At 36.9% G+C, this 23,041-nt stretch overlaps 1 protein-coding gene across 7 annotated transcripts in view; it reads right to left on the bottom strand.

Moving 5' to 3' along the window:
• Positions 1-6,109: 6,109 nt before the first annotated feature.
• Kat2b (lysine acetyltransferase 2B) overlaps positions 6,110-23,041 on the bottom strand; it is a 101,955-nt gene continuing 85,023 nt past the window's right edge. For 2 of the 7 annotated variants that reach the window (XM_087182228.1, XM_013065329.2), the window contains 7 exons: positions 22,832-22,942; positions 19,353-19,496; positions 14,412-14,526; positions 12,862-12,898; positions 12,556-12,619; positions 12,376-12,460; positions 6,110-8,166 (listed from right to left, as the gene is read on the bottom strand). In XM_087182228.1, the coding sequence (XP_087038354.1) occupies positions 7,973-8,166; positions 12,376-12,460; positions 12,556-12,619; positions 12,862-12,898; positions 14,412-14,526; positions 19,353-19,496; positions 22,832-22,942 (750 nt within the window). In that variant the 3' untranslated portion in view covers positions 6,110-7,972. The remainder of the gene's footprint in view (positions 8,167-12,375; positions 12,461-12,555; positions 12,620-12,861; positions 12,899-14,411; positions 14,527-19,352; positions 19,497-22,831; positions 22,943-23,041) is intronic. The other 5 variants (XR_015439546.1, XM_087182229.1, XM_087182231.1 and 2 more) reach the window with 5 other exon arrangements.

Consider the following 23,041-nt stretch of genomic DNA (forward strand, 5'->3'; position numbering starts at 1 on the left):
ATCAACCACTCCTTTGATACCTATTTTTTTACCTTAACTAAAAATAAATACAATTTAAAGTTGTTTCTCAGTCTCAGTACATTTGGCTAATGGTTACCATCTTGTGGGCTATGCAAATACAGAACATTTCCATCCTCAGAAAACTTGGTCACCACAGAGAATCACGGTCTCGGCTGTAGATTTACAGTGTGTTGGAAACGTGAAGCTCATTCACTCCTGTACGGCTATGGAATAGATGAGGCTTGTGCATCATTAGAAAGGTACTTTGAAAAGGCTTGTTTACATTTTGAAATAATTGAAGTTCTCAAGTTTTCCTAGGATCAAATGACATTAGGTCCCTGTAATAGCTGGGAGTGTAGCTCAGTGATAAAGTGTGTGCTTAGCATGCGGGAGGCCCTGGTTTGGATCCCCAGTACCACAGATAAGAAAGAATTCTGTAATAATTTTGGTATTTGTAAAGGAAGTCTGACATGACTTTTAAATTATTTTATTTGTTGTTGTGGTGGTGCTGGGGATCAAACCCAGAGTCTCAGGTATGCAAGGCTCTCCCATGGAGCTACATCTTTAGCCTAAACTTTTTTAAAAATATGTTCTGCTTTTCAGATAAATCATTTCTTCTTGTGATTAATGTTTTGCTTTTTTCTTCAGAGCCTTAGCTCCTTATGTGTTATTGGATGACAGCTGAGGCTCTGCAAGTTTTTGGAATTTGTTTTGGGGAATTTGGGGATTTTTGGTGCTGAGGATGGGCCTCATCCATGCTAGGCAGTCACTGCCACTGAGCTACATCTCTAATCCTGCCTTTTAGCTTTCACAGAGAATTTCCTCAGTGTAGAACTAAGGTCTCACTAAGTGACTCTACAGTATCCTGTTCTTCAGAAATAAGATGTGGAGATTACCTGGACCAATATTGAGGTGAACCAGTGATGCGTACTACATTTGCAGAACTTTTATTTTTGCTGTTCAAGTACTGTAGTAACTGTATTTTTCTGTATTAATTCTACCATCATTTTTTTTGTTTTATTTTTTGGTACCAGGGATCGAACTCGGGTCCTTGTGCTTGCGAGGCAGGCGGCAGAACCACTGAGCTAAATCCCCGGCCCACCTGCCATCGTTTATTGATTCTACCTTCACCTATAGGCATGGACACTTCTATGATTTTAAGGACATTTTTTTAAAGTCTTGTGATGGGAATGAAATCTCATTATGTACAAATAAAAGGAAAAAATTTGATCAGACAATGCTACTCGAAGTCAGTAGAAGGCAAATTGCAGCCTACAGTCCAAATCTAGTATACTGCCTATTTTTGGATGGTCTGCAAACTAAGAATGGTTCTTATGTTTTTAAATAGTTGAAAAAAAAGATTGGAATCAATTTTGATAAGATATACTAATTTTGAACTCCAATGAAGTACATAATATCCTCAGTTTTGTCTCTTGGACAGCAAAGCCTAGAATTATTTACTTCCTGGCCCTTTGAGAAGAGTTTGCTAATTCCTGTCCTATATTATTGACTGTCTTACCTCATAAATTCTCTTCTGATCCTCACCCTTCATTCCTAGAGTCAACAATTATCCTAAAATCAGTTTGTGTAACTTTTAATGTTTCTGTATTGTTTTAACATTTTGCATGAACCATATTATACATATCTTTTTGCAAATGACTTGTAACACTGTTCAGATTTATCTATGTTGGTAGATAGAGATCCATTTTCATCACTGTACAGAATTATATAAACCAGATTTAATCAGTTCCTCTGATTTTTTAGGACAGTTTTGAGACAGTTTATTACTTTTTCATTATTTACAAATTGGTGCTGCAGTGAATATTCTGTAGCTGTCTTGGGCCTAGTGCTTAAGTCTAGCTCTTTAGCAGCGTGTTTCATAACCTTGTCCAGCCCAATCCCCACATCAACTTTCACCCCAACCTAACATTAATCTCTCACCTCTGGATTCCCTGACATTAATTTCTCCAGTTTTTCTCCAGTAGTAGATTTTAGTCTTAAAAGCTGACATTTTATTGTGCTAGTTTCAGTATAAAGGGTGTTGTATAGTATCAACTATACATGGCACATGTAATTTTAAAAAATGGGGAGGTATATAAAATTTATCCCAGCTATATTTATAGAAAGATGGAGAAATGTGGCTTGAATGGGGATTATTAGGTGAATTCATACACAGCTGCACTCATGGGACTCTGATCTTTTCAGAAGTTGTTATCTAGCATCATAAAGGAGTTACAGCCTTTCCTCCACCCTATTCAATATTTATCAATAACAGTATCAGCTGGAAGTGGACCTCAGTGGTAGAGCATGTGCTCAGCACGCATGAGGCCCTAGGTTTGATCCCCAGCATTACAAAAAAGTATAAAAAATAGAAACTTATATAATTTATAAAGAAATAATTCTAAATATAAAACATGGAAGAAATGACAGTAAACATTGGAATTGTAATCGAGTTTCACAATACAATTTCCCACAAAATTAAGTCCCTCTTTACTTTATGACCTAACATTTCCACTCTTAAGTATTTACACAAAATAAAAACATACGTGTTATGGCTTATGTCTAGATGTTCTCCAAAGCCTCATGTGGTCATAGGTGGGGATTTTCAGAGGTGGCTGGATCTAGGGTGTGTGATGCTGAGATTAAGGGTGTGATTACTAAATCAGTCCACTGATTGGTTTGGCATAGTTCTGGGTGTGGATGAGAATCATCCCTCCCTGGGTGTGAATACTACCTGACCTAAGGGTATGTATCCTACAGAGAATACAAAGGATAGAAAGAGGGTTGCTGTGGTTGCTTGCTGCTTCATTACTTTGCTGCCTTCAGCCTTCCATGCTTTGCTAAGAACGGTTTTTCTGATGCCCCTCTGCCATGCCATTCTCCCTTGAAGCCAGCCAACTGAAACCTCCACAAACTGAGATACGTTAAATCTTTCCTCCTCTAACTCTAGGTGTCCAGTATTTTGTCTCAGCAATGAGAAAAGTAACTAAGACAATATTTACAAAAAGACCTGCACAAAATGATTACAGCAGCCTTATAGGAGCTGGAATTTACCCAGATGTCTACTAAAGTTGAGTGGATAAACTGTGTTATGTCCCAACAGAATACTGCTCAATAAAATGAACTGATACATGCTCCCACATGGAAGAAGTGGACCCCAAAGTGTTTACATCGTATGGTTCCATTATATGAAATCGAAGAACAGACAAAACTAATCTATGGTGATAGAAATCAGAAGTGGCTGCAGGGAAGTAATCAGAAAAAGGAATAAGAAACTTTCTTGGGTGATGCGTTCTACTTCCTAAAGTAGTTGATAAACTGTCAAAAGTAACTGAACTGAACACCTAAGACCCATTTATCTCTTACTTGCTAATTATTTTAAATGTTTTGATCATGTAGAAGGGATGTTGAGTTGTGCACACAACTTACCAGTCTCCAAAAGTGCTTGCATGTGCTTGGCAACAGGAACAGTGTGGGCACACTAGTAGACCTTGGTGAGAAGATCTGAACTAAAGCTTGGCCATAAACAGTATAAACTAAGGAGATATTCATTTCAAGTCTTTAAAAAAGCTAAATTCATTCCTAAGGGCTTTGTCATAATGCTCCTATTCTATTGTTGGATAGCCCTACTACACAAAAAGGCAACCTGCCAGTTTTTTGATGTTTTAAGTCTAAATGTCTGAAACTAGATGTCCATCTCAAATGCAGAAAATAGAAAGTTAACAGACAACAAAGATTACTAAATTGGGCTTACCCGTAAATTTAGGATGATCCAAGGACCAAATAAGCTGATATGCAGAATGTACATATGTGAAATAGTGCATTATTTTGAAAAGGTCCTCAGCCTCCAACAAGTTCTCCAAGATTTTAGAACTGGAATCCTAAACTAAAACTGACAACCCTTGGTTCAGTTCATAAAATTTCATGAATATACATACACATATAAATATATGCATAAATTATACATCATTCTTCATCTTTTTCAACTCCTGATTCTGCCAAGGAAGAACAAGGGGCAGAAGGTTTGACTTGCTTTATTGAAATCATACTGTTTTAATAAACCCAGAATAATGTCTGGCTTTTTTCATTGTTAGTTTCCTTTTTCTACAATGTTCTCATAAACCAGGGCATATTTATAAATTACATTAAAGGGAACTTTATGTGGTGTTTATTGTTGTTCTCTCACCTCTTTTGACCATGTTATGTTTACTTCATTGAAGAAGTTCTTCTAAAATGTACCTGGAAACCTTCCATTTGACCTCTTTCCTCTTGAAAACTCATTTTCATTTCTTTACCTAACTGGGACTTAGTTAACATTGTTTTGATTTTTGTCTTTTGCAATAATGGGGATTGAACCTAGGAAGGTCTAAGCTATAAGCTTAAGGTATAAGCTTTTTTAACATTTTATTTTGAGACAAGGTCTCACCAAGTGGCCCAGGATAGCTTCAAACTTGTGATCCTCCTGCCTGAGCCTTCTCAGTAGCTTGGATTATAGGGTGTCCACCACCAACTGGCAGTAACAATTTTTGCCCTTCCAGTCTTCATCAGAATGTCACTGATAACCCCAATTTAGCCAAAGGAGAAAGAGCCTTAAGAGTCAAACAAAGAAATTTTTTTAATAGATATATGTGTAATTTTTTTTGTACTGGGGAGCAAACTCAGGACCTTGGGCTTGTGAGGCAGGTGCGCCACTGAGCTAAATCCCCAGCCCAAGTTTGTATTTTTTAATTAAAAAGAAAAAAAAAATAGAGGCCCTGATTTCGGGCTCTGTCACCTTCCTGCCCACGCCTTCCAACCTCTACATAAACACACACCTACCTTTTTTCTGTGAGAACAAAAAAGTATGAATAATCAAATCCAAATATGTTTCAACAGAGGGGAAATGTCTCATTACCTTCTTACATAAGAACTTGAAATTATCACTACCTGTGATATTCCTGAGTAAACTGATGTCTTCGGCATCTTTAGTAGAGAAGAATGTCCAGTTAAGGACTGGAGCAGAATAGCTCAGGACAAATGGAAAAGGCTAAGGCCATCACCAGTAATCTTCCTTGGGCAACACTTAAGTGTCTCTGAAATAAACAGAGTTGATCTGAAAAATACTAGCTTAAAGGGGGCAAATCATTGGCCTGTCCACATCTTGTTCCTAGTTTCTCCATGATGACAAGTTTTACTTCTAGGTAAAATTAAAGTTTCCTTTTCATCATTTTCTTCTTATAAATATGGCTGTTTTCAAATTGGTTGAGTAATCAAAAAATTTTTCTTAGAAATTTTTGACTATGGAGTAGAGATGTAAGGTAACTTACAAAAATTTACTCGTGTGTGAGGCTGCCTATGATTTCCTGCCTTGTCTCTTGCCTTTCATTTATTCCTCACCCGGGAGGGACTAACCTAATTATGAGTTAAGTAACAACATACTTGTCAAAGGTTGGACACAGGCTGACACACCCTTCTCTTGATTTTGCTTCTTTGGAGATAGCCAGTTTCAAAGAACACCACTGCTCTAAGCTTAATAGCAAAGGCCTTGCCCCAGTGGGGTAAGTCAGCAGTGGTGCAAAGCTCCTGCTGGTACAGAAATAAGGGAGCACATTCACCAGTGTCCATTTTATTAGGAATAAAGGTGATATTTTAGCCATCATATGCCTTGTTTTTGTCCCCGCTGGGTTCAGACTTCAGTAGGTAAGAGCAATCACCTTTGTGGGGTACTCCTAAACCTCAATAGGATATATATTTCCTACAGATAGCATTTTGGGTAACATTAGAAGCTCCCATAGGAGATGTTTAAAAAATAAATTCTATTTCATAAATGCAAAAAAAACTATTAAAAAGTCTTTGATTTTTAAGCCAATAACACTCTTCTGTAGATGAATTTTTGTTACTGTTTAGTGGATGATAGTATATAAGACGTAGTGATCAAGTAAATCTCTCGTCTTAAAATTCTCACTAATGGGGTATGAATTTTATGAAACTCCCCACAAATGCAACAATTCCAAACATCTTCAGCAAAGTTTAAGAGCCAAGGATTAAGGATACAAATCATAACAATCATACCAGATCACACATTTGTCCTGTTAACCTCAAGCTGTTAGAAGAAAAACACACCACCAAATTGGGAGATTTTTAAAATATAATTTAAAACTATTTTGTACCAGTACAATATATTAATTTTACAAATGTAAAATTTTATCAGCTGTTAAAGCATTTGCAAAAACCACACATCCTACTTCAGCTTTATTGCACAATATCTATAAGAAAATATTAATTTTTAAATTAGAAAACATAAAAATGCTTTCAATATAGAAGAGACGATCTGATTTTTAAAGACAATACTCTATAAGAATGTCTACCCAGAAAATAACAAACTTTCACAGGATACCAAGCTGGACAGATGCTTCAGCAAATCCGCTACAAAGCTCTGTGTAAAACCAGTCCAAGATACTTAATCCAAACTGTATCATCATTCTTCATTAGAAATCTAGACACCACTCAAGGTGGCTTCTTATACTTAAAAAGAGGCATTTTTCAGTGTGAGCATTCTGAACATCTCTTCTGTAAGAAGCAACACTTCCAAGTTAATAGTCAGTGCTGGCTTGGGCAGCACATATTCCAACATAATAGCCATGTGCAGGTGTCTTCCTTCAGGCAGATTACCTGTGGCAGCTGTTTGTAATGACTACTAATGACCCCCATTTTAATTTATGCTGATACAAAACATAAGTTAAATACATTTTTAAAACTTCAACCTTTACAAAAATCAGTTTATAAATTTGCATCATAAAAATTAGTGTCGAGACCTTCAAGATGGTTGTGTATTAGTTTTCCCAGAGTTGCAGTGACTGAAGTCCCACTTTTCTAATGTAGTGTAATCAGGAAATCATCCCAAGCACTAAGCTGGAATCTCACAACAGGTTAGCTGATAAGGTTGTACAATAGATTTTAGTGGGATGTAACCCTGGACCTACATAGCAATGCAGGTGTTAAAATATGGACACCAAACCTTAGTGGGAATTTAATTCACCTCAGGCAATAAACATATTCTGGAGATGCAAAAGGAAAAAAGGTTTACTTATACATTACTGATGGGGTTGTGTATATCACAGAAAAACATCCTCATTTATTAGAATAAGGATTCACCAGATTGATACATATATAGACTGTACATCTTTTCCTATTAAAGCTTGTTGGTTCAATTTCAAGTGTTTTCAAGTTTATGCTTTGATGGCCTAGGAAATTACCCTTTGGAACTTATGGCCTGCATAAGCAAAGTCAAATATCACATATTTGTGTAGAAATAGTGGTTATATGCTCACAACTTTGTTGTAGGTAGACAAATTATCAAAACCCCAGATTTATAAAAAGTTTGCATTATTTAGAATCTCTTCCTTAGGAATCAAAGCAGTCGCTTTTGTGGAACTGCATTTTTCAGAACTGCTCAAAGCACCTCATCTAGATGAGTGTTTTAAAAATATATATATAAAAAGTCTGCAAAGAGACTTCAAACATCACATATTTCACTTTCTACGGGCTTTTTATCATGAATCTCTTCCTTAAAGTCCTTCAGAATAAAATAAAAATAAACTCACATTCCATTGGAAAAAAATGGCAACATTCATGGTCTGAAAACTGTCTGGATTCCCCCAAATCTTAGTACTATGTGCAATTTCCTCATATACAGGTTTTGAGGAAACCCCTGATCCTCTATTATGGGACAGTCGGCTAATGGACATGCCATAGAAAATTCACATAATAGTAAACAGATTAAAATCTATTCCATAAAATAAAAATGTTCTATGATTTCAATTTAAATACATATATCTGAAAAACTAAAAGGAGGTTTTTTGTTTTTCAAAAGTGCTAATTATTATAAGTCTCTTCAAAATATTATGTCCAATTCTTTTAAAAAAAAAAAATTAAACCACCTTGCTTTAGGCACACTGTTTGATTAGTTTCTAAAAACCCAAGGGAAGAGAAATCATTTGTCAATTAATCCAGCTTCCTTAATTTTACTGAAGAAGAATTTCTCCAGGATATTGGCACATTTGTAGTATTCACTCTCTGGGGGGTTGTACTCTTTGCAATTGGTAAAGACTCGCTGTAAATCAGCCATGAATAATTTCTTAGACACGTAGTACCTATTCTTGAGGCGTTCACTCATGGTTTTCAGATCTGCACAGGAAAAAAAAAATATTAGTGATCTTTGACTCCTTATAAACACTAGGTGACAAAAACAAGAGAGAGAAGGAAATCTATGTTGCTCGCTTGATTACTTTTCTATCATCCCAGTGCCTTTAAGTTAAACAATTCTGATCAAGGAAAACAGTTCTTAAATCTTACTGTTCATTCTTTTCAGAGGGTTTTTTAACATAAAATTATAGCCATTTTAATATTAATGGAACCATTACCAGTCATCTGGTCCAATGCCCTATTGAGCACAAGGAAGCTAAGTAGATTAGCAACAATAAGTATGACAAACTGTCTAATGTTAGCTATTCATTCAGAATTACACAGAAGAGGCCCTATCTACATGGAGTAGAGCAGCTGGATCATTTGTGTTGAAATATTTAATTACTTAAAACAATCAGATGGAGTTTGTCTCACTAAATTCAGTTGTTTTGGTGTTGTATATAGGAATAAAGTAGAGAAATTAACAACCCTTTCTTTTCTAAAGCAAGTAAGTCCACAAGACTTGTAAAAAATATTTTCCTGGGCCGGGGATTCAGCTCAGTGGTTCCGCCACCTGCCTCACAAGCACAAGGACCCAAGTTTGATCCCCAGTACCAAAAAGAAAAATAATAAAATAAAATAAAATAAAATAAATAAATAAATACATATATATATTTTCCCCATATATCTATACATTTTAGATTGTATTATTCTATAAATGAAAAAGAGACTGCAAATGTGTTTTCTCAATTCTCAAGATCAATTTAAAGAATTCTGTGCAAATTAGAAGATCCTATAATTTTCTTATGGGTGCCTAGTTGTCTTTTAAGTCTGGCTCTATCATTTGAAATGATAATTAATTATAGCAACTATGTGCAGAAAAAATGAGTCAAACTGGCTACAGAAACACTCTGGCTACCGACACCCCAAATTCCCACTCTATTATCAAATGGTCCAGAGGAAAAGAAATTTACAACCAAATACACTGGCAATATAATTTAATAAGATGAGTAAATTTATGTACAATAGGAAGAAATTCATTTGCATCAAAATTCTAAATCCATAATTTAAAAAATACAAAACTAAAATAAAATCCTAAATCTACCCCAAACACAAAAGAGAACATGGAAAATATCTTGTTCTGCTTATCTTTAAGACCTATCTCTCATAGAGTATGTCATTACATCTCAACTTTCAGTTTTTCTTCCTTAACTGACACACAGTTTGGAGCCCTCCCATGTGTGGGGAGAGGGGTCTAAAAGTGTTAAGAAAAACAAAGACTACAAATTATCCATTAAATATCTCATCTAAGTATAACAACACATCAGGGGGTTCTCTCATTTAAGAAAGAGTGATGAAATTGTGACTCTAAGTAAAATCAGGTGTTTACATTCCTTCCACCTAAAAGCCTACCACTTAAGATACGCTGCCCTAGCCAAGAACAGTGGTGCACACACCTGTACTCCCAGCTACTTGGGAGGCTGAGGCAGGAGGGCCACAAGTTCAAGTCCAGCCTGGACAATTTAGTAAGAACTTGTCTTAAAATAAAAAATAAAATGAACTGGGGAATGTAATATAGTGCGAAGGCCATTCGTAGAGCTGAAAAAAATATATATTGTCCAATATAATGTGTTTTTTGTGTGTGACGAAGTTTATTTGAAAAAGTAAAAGTGAAAAGTGAGGGAGACACTGGCTCTGCAGAGTGAGCTTAGGCCGGGTAAAAGGAAAAAGCAAGATAAAAATATACCCTTGAGGAAGCAGGGTGGGCTATCATGAGAAAAGCCACAATAGCTTATAATGTTTTAAAAAATAAACATGTTGCAAAAAAAAAAAAAAGAGTAGAAAGATGCATGAAACTTGACCCAAAGAAGTTGCTGTAAAAGGATTTAGGGGCAATATAAAAGAGCAGAAACAAAGCAAGAATAACAGAGGTAACTGACCTTCATGGGTAATTATAATCAATTCTAGACTTCCTTTCTATATTTCCCTTCTATTTTAAAGCCACAGGTGGCAGCTTTCTTCCTCTTGCCTTCTTAAATTCTTTCAACTGACCACATGGCAAAAGTTTTTTTAAAAATGACTAAATATTGGTGGCATCAAATAAGGACACCATTAAATTCTTCTATTTTCATTCTCCCTCCCCCTTCCCAGCCTGTGAATTCTAGGCAAACAGGAAAACACTGCACACCTCGCCCTAGGTTAGAAGTTATAGTTGGTGAGACCACTCTCAGACAATGCTCACTGTACAACTCCCTATATGAAACAAGTTGGAATCCATCCATCTGGGAGAAAAGAATATTCAGAATATGGGGAAAAAAAACACGCTTTTAGAAAAATCCAAGAAAGCATTAATGGGAAAATGTAAAATGACTGACTTGTCAGTCTCATCTTCAAATAGATGACCATCTTACCAGCAGGACTACATGATTTCTTCAGCATCTGAAGGCATCCAAGAAACACAACTACTGGTCCACCAAAGAGCACCTTTACTGTTTTAATTAACTTTGTCTAGGACATGTCTTCGTCATCAATGGCTTTGCTCAACAGGGTCAAATTTCTCAAGAGCACTCAGCTATGCAGATAGCTGGCATCCAAGTGGAGAAGCTCACACCTTTCTCCTGCTATGAGCAGTTTATGACAGCCAGGATCTGTCAGACCTACCACGGCAGGTCTTCAAGTGTATATCAATAGGCTAAAAAGGACTTATTCTCTTTCAAAACTCATACAACTTCCCATGAGGGTTTCCCCAAAGAGGCTGAGATGAAGCTAGGGTATAGCTCAATGATACCAAAAAAGATGTTGAGATGTCCCAGAGGATGAAAAAACCCACTTAAGATAGGAAATGGACACAGAGGATCTAAACATATTTTTCACACAGTAGAAATTGAGTTACAAATCACCCTTCCTTTCAGAATTTGGTTAATCTTCCCTTTCTTGTACAATATACAGTGGCAAGACAGAGAGAAGAGGGAAGGAAAAGCATGTAGATGTAGAATGAGGACAGGCTATTTAGATCATTACTATAACTATATATAACATGAAAAATTAATGCCATAGGAAACCTTGGTAAGTAACTCCCAACCCACTGAGGAGCAAGGGGATCCCTTTCATCCTTCCTTCCATATTTTGGAACAGATTACAAGTAGAAAAGGGACAGAAGACTCTGCCTCTTATTTCAGCTACTTGTCATCTGCACATTGCCAAACTAATTTAGGGTTCTCAACTGACTCAATTAATCATTCCTGTATTGTAGTTCAGGCACAGCACTGAATTGCAATTCTATATTTCTTCCAATTTCAGTATATGTGCTGCTGAAGTAAGCAATGCAATTCTACATTTCTGAAGGCATCTTTTTTTCTTTTTGGATGAGGACAAAGCTTAGAAAGTATACATTAACTTCAAGCCCAGCCTGGACAACTTGGTGACTTAGAAAGACCCTATCTCAAAAATAAAATATAAAAAGGGCTGGGAATGCAGTTCAGTCCAAAGGCCCTGGGTTCAATCCCCAGTACCACAAAAAATAATAAACATAGTGCCATTAACAGCATCCATCAAAAGCATGACACCGATTGCACTAACTACAATTGCTTCCTCTGAAAGTAAAGCAGTCAAACAGATTAATCTACCTTCCTGAGTAATATCTTGAAAAAGTCTTAAAAGAAATGGCCATTTTGGGCCAGGGATTTAGCTCAGTGGTTTCACCACCTGCTGCACAAGTGCAAGGACCTGAGTTCGATCCCCGGTACCAAAAAAAATAATAACAATAAAATAAAATAGAGTTAATAAAAAAAGAAATGGCCATTTATGATAGACTCAAACATATAAAAAGGACAAAACCTGATATTTTTCCATCTGCAATAAAACAGGTAGCTTATAAGCAAGGGTATGTCCAAATAACCAACTCCCATATCCAGAACCATCAGCAGTTTGGTTCCCCACCTGGACTTCCTGTGTCTGGTGTACAGAGTATGTCTGGTCTGCACTGTCAAAGACGGCTATAGAATGTCTCTAATGTAAACAGTCACCCGCTTCTCCACCGTCACTGCTCTGACATCACTGTCCCTCCAAAGACACAAGGAATCATCCTACCACCCATCATATACTTACTACGCTATCAGAGAGTGGAGCAAATCAACCTCAACAACCATTTGTCCCCTACTCTGCCATCCAGAGAATTTTAAATATATACTTAGAAAATTTTAATGGCATTACCCATGGGGAACCTTATAACTTCATAATATCCCGGAGCTTCTGTTCTCTTCACAGGTTCCATGAAGGGCCAAGCGCTTTGATGGTTCTTGGGTAAAGAAAAAAGTAAGGTATCTAATATAGAAATTAATGTGGGAAATCATTTCAAAATATTTGCATGAAGTGAATGAAGAGAATACCCACCTTCACCTGCTGGAGGATGCTCTTCAATGTGCTGTAAAGCTGGTCAGGGTCTTTGGGCTCTTTACTTGAAACGAAAAAAACAGACAACAAGCAGCAAGGATTAGTTTTTACCCTCTTGCCAGCTGATTATTATTCAGCTCATTCTTTCAAAAACCTAAAATTGGAACCATTCCAGAACATTTTATGAAAATTGAAACCCACCAACTGTTGCATTACTGATTATAATCGGTCTGCCCTTTTTCTCTAAATTGCTAGGAAGGGGAAAAAAAATCACTTCCATTAACATCCGCTTGCCCATCTACTTACCTTTTGTCTTTTCCACTCGGTTTCCAGCCTGTCTCTCCTATATGTCAACAAAATTAAACACTAAATGAGAACTACTTTTGGTCAAAGAATAACATACTTAATACTTATCAAAAGAGTACTAAATTAAAGCCATGCCTCAATAAAAGTCTATTTTTGAAAACAGACTGAAACTAATGGCATTTATTTACTTCTTTATATAGCTCACAATGCAAATTTCCCAGACTTACAACACAGCCCTAGTGTTTTTTAAAGCATGAACTCCAGCCTTTCAGAGGAAAGCAGAAGTAATCTTTCAGTATTATAGTTTTAAGCTGTAAGTCAAATTACCTCCTAACCACCACCTGAAAGAGTGAAGCCATTATTGCAAGTTAGAGCAAACTCTCCTCCAGTTTCTATTTTATTTGGCCAGGATACTGCTTATAATTCAAGATGCTTTAGTGTAGAGAGCTGTAGAGAGCTGATAAATCTGGATTTGGTTTCCTGATCTCTCTTTAAAAACTAACTTACCCTAAATAAGTTAGTTAACCTCTGCCTCTGTTTATCAGGCTACAAAACAGAACTCTAAAAATTAGGTGATATTATCCCGGAAGGGGAAGGAAGGGGGAAGGGGAAGGGAGAGGGGAGAGAGGAGAGGGGAGAGAGGAGAGGAGAGAAGAGCAGGGCTGAGTTGAGCTGACACAAACAAGCACTTAATGATATGGTAGATAGCTATGATAATACTAATCACTACTAGCAACAACACAGAGAAGTAGAATTTCTGATTTTAACAGTAAAAATAAGATCTGCTATAGAACAGATATAATAGTTTATCTTGCCCAAATAACATTTTATTTTTTCTGGAGAATCAGTTTGCTTCATTCTATTTTGCTTATTAAATCTTCAATATACTATGAGAACCTAGATTTGAAACAAATAAAATTGCCAAATGATAATCAATAGCTTTTGATATATAAAAATATCTATTTTGGCTTAACCCAGTGCAATTCATCTGAACACAGACAAGTCTCAGGGAAACTAGTATAAAATAAGGAACTTCAAACAAATTATATGATTTCCATCACACACAGCAAATAATTTTAAGTGAATTTTGAGGAAACTAAGTCAATTACAGATCTATGCAGGTTACAATGATGATGGCAATGAGATAAGGTACAAACTGTAAGATGTTTGAAGGAGATCAAAACTGGACTGCTTCATTACTGACCAGATGTCATTTAGTGTTAAATGACATAGCTATTCTGAGACTCAATTTATCCATTTGTAAACACAGAATTTCCCTGCTTTCAATGTTGTATATAGGCAGTGCCTAGCACTGTGTTACAAATGCCATGCTCTTGAAGAACGGTAGATGTTAACTGCTAAAACGAGAGGACACCCTCTGGTTTGTTTGAAGTGGAAGGAGAAGAAAGGATAGTAAAAGGAAGGACTGGAAACAACACAAACAGGAAGGGCTATACGGCTTTTCAAATTACTACACTGTGGAAACTGTTTCAAACACAACTCATGGCACTACCACAAGATTTTGCTTTTATAAAAAGGTCTATACATACTAATTCCAGGAATGCTTTCTACAGGAATCTGTCGAACTCCATCTTTAAAACATGAAAGTCCAGGATAGACTTTTCGAATCTGGGCCTGTTTTCTTTCTATCAGCTTTTTAATTATCTGTAAAGTAAAGGAAGAAAATGTGTTTAGCGAAAGAAGTCTATGTGATTGTACAGTTCAAGTCAGTCATCGTTAAGGAACCATTTTCCTAACAAAGCAAGTCATTTTTCATTAAACATGGGAAGAAAACTGAATGCTATTTAACAGATAAGAAATGAAAACATTCTTTTACACCATATCCATTAAGTGACATTCACACAACCATCTTCAAATGACTTATCCCTGCTGTCTAGAAAAGGCAACACAATACTGAAAGAACACACTGCCCCTAATGCCCACTAGTCATATTTACAGTAAGAGCCCATTATTTTGCCTTGTTTCTCTGAGGAGCCTCTGCTGGAATTAACCAGAAAGCAGCCCATAATATTTTCACTACCTAGTCAGAATCTTTCGTATCCCATAACTAAGAATTGTTCCTTGCAGAGTAGAGGGACAGATGAATATGAATAAACCACAGAAAGTTCCAAAAGCTGGGAATAGTTATAGCCTTCCTATTATTTAAACTTCTCAAGGTTTATCCCCAACCTATGCAGCTTACATCAAAAAGCAAATGTAAAGTGGTGTAAGCAACACAACCATGCCAAGAGTCATCAGGGGAATTCTGAAAGATGTTTTCTTTTGTAAAATAATTCCTAATACAGTAGGTAATTCTAAGGTATTGCAGTTTTCCTTGAAAAACAAAACAAAACCCTTAAAAATCACCATCCTGAAATTAACTATATAATAACTGAATTTTGGAAAAGAAAAAATAAAATAAGTCACTAACTCTATTCACAAAACAAAACTTCTAGTTCTTAACTGCTTATTCAAACATATGGCTGGTAATTAATGCAATATGAATATGCAATCCTAACAGTTAAACAAAGAATTTCATAAAATTAATGGAACTAGTAGATGTATATTCCTGGTAAATCTAAATCAGTGCTGCCCAATAAGAAACATAATGCAAGCCATTCATGTAACTGAATAACTGAAATTTTTAAGTCATATTTTAATCAGGTAAAAACAAACAGGTAAAATTGATTTTAATATTTTACATGTGTGCATGCACACACACATATTTTGGCTTTTTGAGACACCATCTTGTTATATATTCTAGGCAGGTTTTGAACTCACTATGTAGCTCAAGCTGGCCTCAAACTGATGATTCTCCTGCCTCAGCCTGCCAAGTCCTGGGATTACAGGCAAGTGTCACCATGCCTAGCTTAATAGTATTGTTTATTTAAGCCATTATGTACTCAAAATATTTTAATGTATAATCAATACGGGTAAAATGAGATATTTTATATTCCTTTATTCACAACAAAGTCTTCAAAAGTGTTTTATGTGTATGGCACATCCCAATTCTAAGTAGTCACATGTCAAGTGCTCAGTAGCCTCATGTAGCTAGTAGCTGTTACTTTGTGCAGGACTCATCTGGATGGATATTTTTCCCTTAATTTATTTATAAGTACCAGTCATAGGAAAACAAACCCAATGGCAATTTTTGAAGTGGACACCTTCAGAAAATATATTGAGAACTATGCTTCACTTTGGAAAGTTCTCTAGTTTAGTGTGGTGGCACACCCCTAAATTCACAGCATTCTGAAAGGCTAAGGCAGGATGAATGCAAATTTCAGCTAGTATGAACAACTTAGCAAGATCTTGTTTCAAAAGGGGGGGCGGGGTATGCTGAGGCTGTAGCTCAGTGCAAAGGCCCTGGTTTCAATACCCAGTACAGAAAAAAACAAATTTTTTTTTTTTTTTTTTTACAGTTTTCTATTCTTTACTAAAGGACCCTCAAATGTAATGTTTACCTAGTGGCTTTCATAGACTTCACATAGCATCCTGAAAATTGTGGGCTCCTCAAAAGTGATCTGATGGAAGTGAGAAGTTCCCTAACCACTGTCTATGCCTCCAAAGGATCATTTTGTGTTCCAATGTCTGATCTTCACCTCCCTAAAAAAATGTCTTCACTCAACATCCTCAAAATCAACACCTTCCAAATGAAAGTACAGTCCTCATCACCCTCTCCTCAAATCTGTTATTTCAGTCCTAATACCTGCTGTTGTCAGTTTTACAATCTCCATGTAAGGGGGGAAGGTTCCCATCTCTATTGTGCCCCCAAATTTTAGAATGTCTCTTTACAAAAAAAACAAACAAATAAAAAGCATTAATTTTCCCCATTCTTACTTTAGCTCCTCCAAACCCAGTCCTTTGTAGTCTCACATGTAGTTTAAGATTTAAGAATTACCGCCCCTACACTGATCCCAAAAATGTGTCTCACACACACACACACACAGACATCTCTCTGTCTGCTTATAATCAATTCATTTTTTCAAATAGCGCCTTTCTTCACTCACATCCCCAGTGATCTCACCCATTCATGTTCCCATCAATCTACTTAAGATGGCCTGAGGCTTTGCTCATACTGATTCCACGACAAGGCTGTCCACAAACTTCCAGGTCTCTCACAAAGCCATCGCATCTGACACTAGACTCCTGAGGGTCCCATCTTCCCGGGGGGCCAACACTCAGAAAGTAACGCTAAGCCCTCCACTCCCTGATCCACCTGTCCAACTCTTCTAGTTTCCTTTCTCCAGCTCCACTAATGACAACTTCAATTTACTCTGTTCTCGCTGCTTTTAGGGGCTAGGAAAATCCTCAGATATATACAGTCTGATTTCTATTGTTTTCAGTTCTTACCTTACTCGAGGGGTTTTTTATAGTTAGAAGTTTTGGATTGTATAGTATTTCAGATTAGGGATGCTGGATGAGCAAAATCAGTGCAAATATTCTGAAATCTGAAAGACTCCAAAATCTGAAACACCTCACAACACAGGCATTTTGGATAACAGATACTCAATCTGTATGGGTATCTAAATATATTATTTTATTTTTGCAACCTCAGATTTTTCCACCCTCCCCCTCTCTTCTATTTTTTCTTTCTTCCTTCCTTCGTTTCTTTTCTTTTCTTTCTTTCATTCTTTCCAGCACTGAACCCAGTGCTTCCACATTGAGCTACATCCCCCAGCCCTTAATTTACTTTTCAATTTTGAGACAAGATCTTACTAAGTAAGTTTTGGAAACTGGGCTTGAACTTGCAATCCAGTTTCCTCGGTCTCTGAGGAGTATGCTAGGATTACAGGATGGCACTACCACACCAGGCCTTCAGGTCTCTTTTAAGTTCTAGAACTAGGCTCACAGCTCCAGGCCTCCATCTTCCATTCAACTGGATGTGTGAGAAAAAGCTATAGGCAGAAGAGGGAGGGTAAGGAGAGAAGAAGGGAGCCAAGAGGAAAGAAGAAAAGCAAGGGCGGGGGGGGGGGGGGTGTTGTCTTCTAAAAAGTTGGCTGCTTTGTTAGTCATTTAAAATAGCTCTGTGCTGCTGGCTTTCCCTGTGAGTAGGGAGGGCCAACAGATTGCGTAAAATGTGCAGCCTTTGCCAAGGGAATCCTGCGCTCAGCTAACACTGGGGGATGAATTGCTGCTGCTGCTGCTGGGTGGAGGATTGAGGAAAGAGCAGCTGACAGCACAGTGACAGCTTTAGTTGGCCAGCAGCCTCTAATGCGGAACAATGTGCTTCTGAATCCAGACCTGCTCATTAAGCCCCAAAGAGAACAATGAGGAAAGCCAGCTCCTCAGTCAGAGCCAGGAGAGAGGACCCTGTTGTGCTTTATTAACTCTTCCCAGTGCCCCCTTTCAGAATGCTCTCTTACGCTGACATCTTTGACCAAGAAACAAAACAAGCTGCTTTTATTTTCTAATTTAAAAAAGAATGCCTTTTGCTCACTTCTACAGAAGCATAAGAACCAGTTTAAGGCACTTTAAATAAAAGAAAAATACTTACCGAATAACTACTGTGCACCAGACACCGTGTAAAAAGCTTTATTATGGCTGTTGCGCGGGTAATGCCTGACAAGTGACTAAGAGCTGGGATTAAGGATGGAAACCAGAAAACAAAGATGGGCTTAAGACAGATGCCTCTCTTTAGTTATTTGTTAGGGAAAAGTGCCCTGCAATGAATAACAGAAGTGCTGGGTGGAATTGATGTGAGATGACACAGCTGCAAACTTCAGCAAACCAAAGGGAGCAGGAGGTATTCCCAAGCTTAACACACAAAGTTCATTCATGTAATAAATGGCCTTTGTGTATTCCATGGTTACATGCGTTTGATGTTTTTTGTTATTGTTCTTCCTTAGAGAAATTTCAAATTGCTACCATATGTACTCAAATCTATCAATCTTTCCATTTACTGATTCTCATTTAGCTCATATACATAAAAGATGCCCCTCCAATATTAGATAACAAGCCATTAATACTTATAGGGATAAGTCTTCAGAACTTGCAATGCAAAGGGAGTGATCAATGCACGTGACTATGAATGCCTATGAAACATAACAAATGAAAATTCAAACTGGTGGATCAAATCAGTGCAAGAGAAGTTAAAAGGAAGAACTACTAATTTACAGGTGTGCTGGACCAAGGGGGTGGGGAATGGATGTGACACCAAGGGGGTTTAAACATCAGGAATGGCCTTTGGAGAATTAGTTTGGCATGAAAGTAGAACGGTAAGATTAAGAAGGTTGAGTACGGCCAAAATGTGTCAGGTTTTGGAAAGTGCAGTATTAATATGTCACTGTCTTTTACACACTTTGAAATTTACACCAATTTAACAAGTACTGACTCCCTTAGGAACTGTGATGTAGAAAGGAGATAGATGACCCATATCAAACTATCATGATCTAACAGGGCTGTACACACAGAACTCCCTGAAATGTTGCCCACCCCAACTAAGGCTGTCCTGGATATAAGGACCATGAGAAAACACGAGTTGATCTGCTTACCTCCTTCTGCTTTTTAATGATGACAGAAAATTCTGTGTATGGAATCCGTGGGTTTAGCTCACATCCCATTAAAGTGGCTCCTTCATAATCCTTGATGTAGCCAACATATTTGGTTTTAGGTATTTTAATTTCTTTGGAGAAACCCTACAAAGTAAATCAACTCATTCATATGGACATCAGGCATCACAAACATACCAAGTGCAAGGCCCAGTGTGAGGAGCCAAGATGTGTCCCTTTCAAGGTCTCGTCGTGCTGTTTAGGACAGGATTCGCTTGAAAACCACCCATGAAGTTCAAAAGCATCAGAAAGCAAACAGTGAAAATAGGAAATTAGACAACACTTTTTAAAATAACCCTAATAAAATACAAAAGTCAAAGTCTGAAATGGAAATGGGTATCAAATAAAAATTTGGGTTAATTTTGCTTTGAATTATAAAATAAATATGATTGATAGAAATCCCCCCCATTTAGTGAAGGGGGCATCTCTAGGATTCATAATAAGTCAATAACATTGATCTAAATTTTAAAAGAAAGCTTATCAAAAAATGCAGCAATTAGGAGTCAAGTGTAATAAGTGCTTATAATCCCTACACTCTGGAAGGCCGAGGCAGGAGGATGAAAAGTTCAATTTAGCTAGGAAAAGAACTGGGGATGTACCTCAGTGCAAAGGCCCTGGGTTCAATCTCTAATACCACAAAAACAAGCAAAAAACAGCAATTAGAACCTTGGTACTGAAGAAATGAAACTTCTTTTTTTCAGACCAAAAAAAAAAGCCTTCTAGACCATCCCAATGCATCACTGTATAGTGACATTCAATGCTTTGCAGTAGAATATATTGCTTTCTTTTAAAATTTAGATCAATGTTATTGATTTACACTCAAGAGTGCTATAAGGTATATATTCAAAATTATAAACAATATACTTATAATATAAACAAAATTTTCCTTAAAGTGACTATTTCAGTTATTTGCAGAAAATTAGACTATAGAAACAGTGGTTTCTTGTCTCACCTCTCATCAAAAGTTACGTCCCAAGTAATTACTGCCATCATCCTCAGAGAGGACCAGAGATAAGTCATTGAGGAATTGTGGCTAAGGGCTGAGGGTGTGGCTTGGTGGTAGAGTGCTTAACTAGCATGTAGACGGCCCTGGGTTTGAACTCCAGCATGCTCATGCTTTGCAACACAGCTACAACCTCAAACACCTGACATCTGCCAGGCACAGTGATGCAGACCTACAATCCCAGCTGCTCAGGAAGCTGAGGTAGCAGGATGGCAAGTTTGAGGCCAGCCCAGGCAGCCTAGCAAGATACTATCTCCAAACAAAATAAAAAAGGCCGGGAATGTAGCTGAGTGGTAGAGTGCTTGCCTAGCATGTGTTGAAGTCCTGAGCTCAATCCATGGTATGGATTTCTTTCATGTGTCATCAAACACGCCCCAAAAGTAAAAGAAAATAAATAGAATTAATTATTTGCCATCAGAGTAGGAAAAGCTTTCTAGCCATATAAGGACATACTTTTTTTTTAAGTAGTTAATAGGTTTTATGTAATAAAATCTTTAAATTTCTGTAGATTAAAAATAAAAATCTGGGCTGGTGATGTAGCTCAGCGGCACTGCACCTGCCTGGCAAGCACAAGTCCCTGAGTTTAATTCCCAATACCCCAAAAACATAAAAATAAGCTAGGGCCGGGGATTTAGCTCAGTGGTTCCACCACCTGCCTCACAAGCTCAAGGTCCCAGATTCAATCCCCAGTACCAAAAAAAAAAAAAAAAAAAACTAAACAATGTTGAAACAAATATCATAAATTATTACTCATTCTATATCAGTAGTTCCAAAAAATCAATTTATAACTATCTTTCAATAGGAAAAGAGCAAAATACAATGAATCGGCAATCAAAAAAAAAAATACAAAGAGCCAATAAACATGGAAAAATAAATGAAATCTCATAATAAGCAAATATATTCAAAAATACATAATTTGTTACCTGGGAAAGAAGTGAAAATATTTTTTTCAATTATCAACTGCTTTCCTGAGCCCTCATATATTTTGCTGATGAGAACAGAAATTGTTTCCGTATTTGGAAATATGTAACATAAACCTTAACATTTTCTGGAAGTAACTCTACTTCTAGAAATTCACTCTACACAAATTACCATCAATGAAGGCAACACATAAACACATGCACACAAGCACACACACACACTTATGTATTAACCTATAAACAACACCTAAGTGCACCAAAATGTGGTATTGGTTAAATATTTTATTGCTATTTGTTTATATAATAAAATCACAGCAAACCACCTAAAATTATATGAAAAAATAATCGGAATATTACATGAACAAGGTCAGTAAACTACCTACACAGTGTGAGCCAATTTTTACTTTTATGTATATAGAAAAAAATAGAAACTGTAAATACAAAGCATTAACAGTAAATTTCTCTGAGTTGTAAAATTAAAAGCAATTTTTTTCCTTCTTTGCGTTTTACCACATTTTCCAAACTTTTCTTTTCTTTTTTCATGTTTCTGTTTTGTTTTACTTTGGGGTTTTTGGTTTATGGTTTGTTTTTGGTTGAGACATATTCTTGCTCTATACTTCAGGCTGGCCTGAACTCACTAAATAAATAAATAGCCCAACTCAATAGACCTCAAATGCATAATCCTCCTGCCTCAGCCTACTGAGTGCTGGGATTCCAGGCACATGCCACCACAGCTCATTTATTTTCCAAAATTTCTGTAACGACTACTTTTGTAGTCGGAAAACTTAATGGAAAGCTGGGGATGTAGCTCAGTGGTGGAACACCTGCCTATTGCACAAAAGGCTCTGGATTCAATTCCCAGCACTAGAATAAAGTTCATGGAAAATGTTTAGCAACTGTAAATCATTACGAAAAATTACATGCGGCCAAAAAAATCATCTTAATAATCTTTCAGAAGTTAAAAACTTCTGATTAGAAATACTAAAAAGGCAACCAAGCTCACAGCCTACTACTGGCTAGTCTGCAGGGCTTTATAAACTTCACCACTTCCTCTCCACTGCCATAAATGGAGGCCTGCCAGAGGCTGAATGCATTTCCCTTATTCACAGAAAACTGGGAATTTCCCCATCTGGGGATACCACATCTGAGAACCTGAAGATGTTAATACTGTATTTTAGTTCCATATCACAAGCAGTCATTCACTCAACAAATAGTCATCTAGAACTCAGTTACACTCTCTAATCCAGTCAGAAGCTTATTTCAGTCATATGTCTTATGAAATGTATGTGTGCCCTTCACAGTAGGAAACACTGAAGGAAAAAAATGTATTTTGGGGCCGGGGATTTAGCTCAGTGGTTCCGCCACCTGGCTCGCAAGCACAAGGACCCGAGTTCGATCCCCAGTACCCAAAAAACAAAACATGTATTTTGATGGAAGCTACCTGAAATGGATTTTAATAAAATGAATGACAGAACAATATTGCACAGTGGGAAACAGACCTGTTTCTTGAAGTATCCAATTGCATATTCATCTGCATATGTGAGGAAGTTCAGGATGTCATGTTTTATATGATATTCTTTCAAATGATTCATCAGGTGAGTTCCGTAGCCCTGTGCAGAAGTTAGTCAACAGATACATATGTTAGGATCGCTTCTTGGCCTTTTGGCTAAGATCAAGTGTAACAGATACATATGTTAGGTTCTGGAGAA

This window comes from Heterocephalus glaber, unplaced genomic scaffold, assembly GCF_053883595.1.
Source record: "Heterocephalus glaber isolate CG9 unplaced genomic scaffold, H.glaber_assembly_v1.0 deba00001472, whole genome shotgun sequence".
NCBI classification, from domain to species: Eukaryota; Metazoa; Chordata; class Mammalia; order Rodentia; family Bathyergidae; genus Heterocephalus; species Heterocephalus glaber.